The sequence below is a fragment of the Glycine soja genome, chromosome 9 (assembly GCF_004193775.1).
Source record: "Glycine soja cultivar W05 chromosome 9, ASM419377v2, whole genome shotgun sequence".
NCBI lineage: Eukaryota > Viridiplantae > Streptophyta > Magnoliopsida > Fabales > Fabaceae > Glycine > Glycine soja.
The window spans coordinates 45,787,162-45,792,134 of NC_041010.1; the positions used below are offsets into that span (position 1 = coordinate 45,787,162).

At 32.6% G+C, this 4,973-nt stretch overlaps 1 protein-coding gene across 1 annotated transcript; it reads left to right on the forward strand.

Moving 5' to 3' along the window:
- Positions 1-271: 271 nt before the first annotated feature.
- Positions 272-2,555, forward strand: LOC114367265 (cytochrome P450 71A26-like). The gene is made up of 2 exons (XM_028324412.1): positions 272-1,276; positions 1,785-2,555. Exons 1-2 carry the CDS (start codon positions 290-292, stop codon positions 2,418-2,420), a joined length of 1,623 nt encoding a protein of 540 aa, XP_028180213.1. The 5' UTR covers positions 272-289; the 3' UTR covers positions 2,421-2,555.
- The last annotated feature ends 2,418 nt before the right edge of the window (positions 2,556-4,973 follow it).

The following is a 4,973-nucleotide window of genomic DNA, read 5'->3' on the forward strand; positions in this document are numbered from 1 at the left end:
GGAGATTGTAACTCAAAAGCAAGCAGAGGCTACAAAAGAAGAAATATACACTTTTTACGTTCCTAATGATCCTCGGTTTCTCCGCAACGCTACAAAACGACCCATCAAATCTTGAGTTCTGCCGTACAGTTTCCCTAGAGAGTCTCGTGAATGAAATTAGCTTTTCCTACATTGTTTTTGTCTTTCTTCATTTTTTAGCATATTATTTGTCGTATTGCTTTGTTTTTCTCCCTTTCTTTTGCTTTCTCTCTTCCATTCTCATTCTCAGAAAGTAGAATTTATATATTACATGCATGAGGTCGTGAACCAACACGTAATATTATTACTCAACATCACAATCTTGAAGCACATGCAGAAGTCAATGTCGAATTTTCTAAATGGAACCACTTCCTTGTGGTTCTTCCTATTTATGCTAGCATTGTTCACCACCATAGCTAGTCTTTTATTATCAAAATTGAATACCAAAAGTAATTTAGCAAAAAAAAACTCACCCCCTTCTCCTCCAAAGCTTCCAATAATAGGAAATTTGTACCAATTTGGCACCCTCACACACCGCACTCTCCAATCCTTGGCTCAAACCTATGGCCCTTTAATGCTACTTCACTTTGGAAAGGTTCCAGTTCTTGTTATCTCAAACGCCGAAGCGGCGCGTGAGGTTCTGAAAACACAAGACCACGTTTTCTCCAACAGACCAAAGCTTAAGATGTATGAGATTTTCTTGTATGGTTTCAGAGGTGTTGCATCTGCTCCATATGGACCCTATTGGAGGCAAGTGAAGAGTATCTCTGTCTTGCATCTTCTGAGTCCCAAAAAGGTTCAATCTTTTCGTGAAGTGAGGGAAGAGGAACTTGTGGCAATGATAGAGAAAGTTAGGCTAAGTTGTTGTTCTTCTGCCTCCTTAATGAAAGTACTGAACTTGACCAATTTGTTGACTCAAGTTACTAATGATATAGTGTGTAGGTGTGTTATTGGAAGGAGATGTGATGAGAGTGAGGTTAGGGGGCCAATAAGCGAGATGGAAGAGTTGTTGGGGGCTTCAGTTTTGGGGGACTATATACCTTGGCTTCATTGGTTGGGAAGAGTTAATGGGGTCTATGGTAGAGCAGAGAGAGTGGCTAAAAAGCTTGATGAATTTTATGATCGAGTTGTTGAGGAGCATGTTAGTAAGAGAGGCCGTGATGATAAGCATTATGGGAATGATTTTGTGGACATTTTGCTGTCCATTCAGGCCACAGATTTCCAGAATGATCAAACATTCGTGAAGAGTTTGATCATGGTAAGAAGATCTATCTTCATATTGTTTCTACCTATGTATGTATATTGTTGATCTCTTAGTTTATTTTTTATCAAGTGTTAGTAATATATTCTCTCGTACTCATTTTTTAACACTGTTCTTTATTAGTTAAAATTCGGATAGATTTTAATACTAGTTAAGGGTGAAAACCATCAATCTGTGTCGGAGTAATCTGATCGGCCAACTTTAGCATAAGAAATCTTCTATAAATTGAAAAACTTGTGTGTGTCGGAGTAATTACAAATATTTTGATAGATTGATTTATAAGTTTATAGGATGATATATACGGTTAACAAATTCACATATTTTATAAGTATTTACTATATATTATATTCTCCCTAACCTAGCTATATACCCTAGCTTGCTTGCTCCACAAATTAAACTGTCATAATCTGGGAAATATTTGTAGTAAAGCAACATCAATATGCTAGCATATGATCGATATACTTGAATATATATTAACGATTGATGTTTGTTTGATTCAATTCAGGATATGTTAGCTGCAGGAACCGATACCATCCTTGCAGTCATAGAGTGGGCTATGACAGAACTCTTGAGACACCCAAATGCGATGCAAAAACTACAAGATGAGGTGAGAAGCGTGGTGGCCACCGGGGAAGAGGACCGAACTCACATAACCGAAGACGATTTGAATGACATGCCATACTTAAAAGCAGTCATCAAAGAAACTCTGAGATTACATCCTGCAACTCCCGTATTGATTCCAAGGGAATCAATGCAAGACACCAAAGTGATGGGTTATGACATTGCAGCTGGCACACAAGTACTAGTTAACGCGTGGGCGATTTCGGTGGATCCTTCATATTGGGATCAGCCTCTGGAGTTTCAACCAGAGAGACACTTGAACAGTTCAATTGATATCAAAGGACATGATTTTCAATTTATCCCTTTTGGAGCTGGAAGGAGGGGGTGTCCTGGAATAGCATTTGCCATGCTTCTGAATGAGTTGGTCCTTGCAAACATTGTGCACCAATTTGATTGGGCAGTTCCTGGTGGACTTTTGGGGGAAAAGGCATTGGATTTGTCTGAAACTACTGGATTGTCTGTTCACAAAAAATTACCACTTATGGCACTTGCGTCACCTCATCATCTGTCACAAAATTAACTAGTGGATCAGTTATGTGTTCTGATCATAATCTTTCTGTTATCTATCAATTATGCCAAACTTAATTTGCCAGTGTTTCTGTTAGAGATTTTTAACTAGTTTTCTACTCATAAAAGATCTGGAGTATTCTCAAAATCTTTCGATCGAGCCATTTTGTTGCGACCTTCACTCGTTAGAAAACTGACAATTTGTTCTAGCCGTTAGGAAGTCCCATATCACCTACCTCAGTTTTTGGGGTGCAGCTTATATATTTATTGGACAACTTTACTTAATACTAATTGGTTTTAAGATAAAATCTGTATCAAAGCCTATAGCCCGTCTTAGTTCTCTTTGTCAATTGGTTTTAGTATGAAATCTAATATTAGCGCCTACAAGATACAAAGCTATAACATTAGATAATTAAGCTTCAATGATATATAAAAATGGGTTTGAATGCAAATGGAAGGTTGTGTGAGTAATTTGCAGAATAGAATGATGTCAAATGTTTATTATTTGATTCTTTGCTTGCCACTGTCTACTACCATAACTAACATAATTTAATCTATTACTTGTGTTAAAAGAAGGTTTTCCTTTACCACAACTCAACATCTCTTAAATAAAATTCCTCAAAATTTTTCTCTCTTTCTAACTGTTCTGTCTTCTTTTTAATTCTTTTCTTTCGCCTTTTTTTACTCTAACTTTTATCTCTCTTTCTTTTTAAATTCTCTTATATATTTTTTCCTCTTTCATATTTACACTAAGACCAAAAAAAACTGTTATTATAAATATTATTTACTTGTCTATAAAACATGCAAAAATAACCGACTCATCCTGCAGAATCACAAATACCGTACCAGTTCCCAATCTAATTAATAAAACGATATATACCCGTCTTCAATTTTGTTTTTGTTTTTCTCATCCATATTCCCAAAATTTATATTGAATATTGAGTAATCACTAAATTCGTAGTCAATACTCAATAGCAGACTAATTGGTTCTGTCACCTCCTTCTCGAATACCAAATTTATTGTCTCACCTACATGTACGGATATAAATACTAAATTTAACTAATTAATATTGTGAATTCACCACCCTCTCAAACTACCAGTTATAAGTTAAGTTAAAAAAAGTCTAATTAACTAAGTTAGTTAAACAATATATATAAATTATTGTAAATGTTTTAATACTTTCTTTGATTCTTACAGATAAAATATAATACCAATTCTAAATCTCAATCACTCAATATTTTATTGTTAAATCAAAAGGAATTAATTAAAAAAAAAATGCAGGATCGATCTAACTTTTGTCGAGGATCCTTGAAGTTGGAATCACGTAGAGAATGAAATGAAACTTTTATCATTTGGTTCCTTCCTTGCAATTATACTAAAGTTAAAATTGATGCATGGTTAACTAAACCTTATATATAGATACATCTTTCTTATTTTTTCATCAACCTCTTACAAAGCTACGACAAGCCTCATTTTATCAAGGTTCATTTTTACGTCAATTTTATACTCTTTGTTCTATAATATTGCACTATGATGATTTGTTAGTTTTTCTCATATTCATTTAGCTTCTCTCGATCAATATCATGAGTTACATTTTGTTTAAACTTGTTTGAGGTAATATTTGAATTGTACATTCAAATTATCTTAATATTTGAATTTTCATATTCTAACCTTGCTAATTACATAGCAAAAAATAGTATATTAAATATATACTCTCCCCTATAATTATAAGATCTTTTCAACTAATTGGTGTCTCTTAGGAAAAATAATTATTACCTGAAATTTGTTAATTAATTGTATTATCATTTTATTTTTTTTATATTCATTTGTTTCTCATTAATATTGGAGAAAAAATAATTAAGTAAATATGTATAAGAAAAAAATAATTAAAATATCTAAAAATTAAAAAATAATCTTATAAAAAGATATAAATAAACTTTTAAAAATAATTTTATAAGTAGAGACGAATTAAAGGAGTATATAAAAAAACAAAAAAAAAAAGTATTTTTCGCCTATCTTTATTCACTTCCTCATCACCGTTATTACAAATTTACAAGTCTGAACAATTTTTTCTCGGTATTTAATATAATCAACTTTCGATATATGTGATTGACAAGTCACAGTCAAGAAATTCTGTGTAACTACATCAAGCGTATACTAGACTAATTTGCTAGATTCTACATACATCTCATAAACCTAATTTATCATCTCACCTACATGTATTAATGGATATAGCTAGCGATTGTAACTAATATTATAAAATTTCCTCTATTTCAAGTTAGCAGTTATAAATCTCAACCACTAATTTTTTTATTATAAATTAATGTCTTGATTAACTAAACCTATATATAGGTATTTTATTCTTTCTTGATTTTTCATCGACATCCTTGAAGTGACAACAAGTCTCACTAAGGTCAGTTTTTACCCCCACAATCATTACCTCTATGATGCACTATGCTGATTTGTTGGCTTCTCCTTGATTGTTTTTTTCTTCTTTAAATTATCTTAATTGTTATCTTAATTATTTGAGTTACTATATTTAAATTGTGTCACATTCTAACCTAAT

Coding starts and splice junctions, on each gene's coding strand:
- LOC114367265 (XM_028324412.1), top strand. CDS start 290: ATGCATGAGGTCGTGAACCAACACGTAATATTATTACTCAACATCACA. Junction 1,277..1,784: donor TCGTGAAGAGTTTGATCATG/GTAAGAAGATCT, acceptor GATTCAATTCAG/GATATGTTAGCTGCAGGAAC.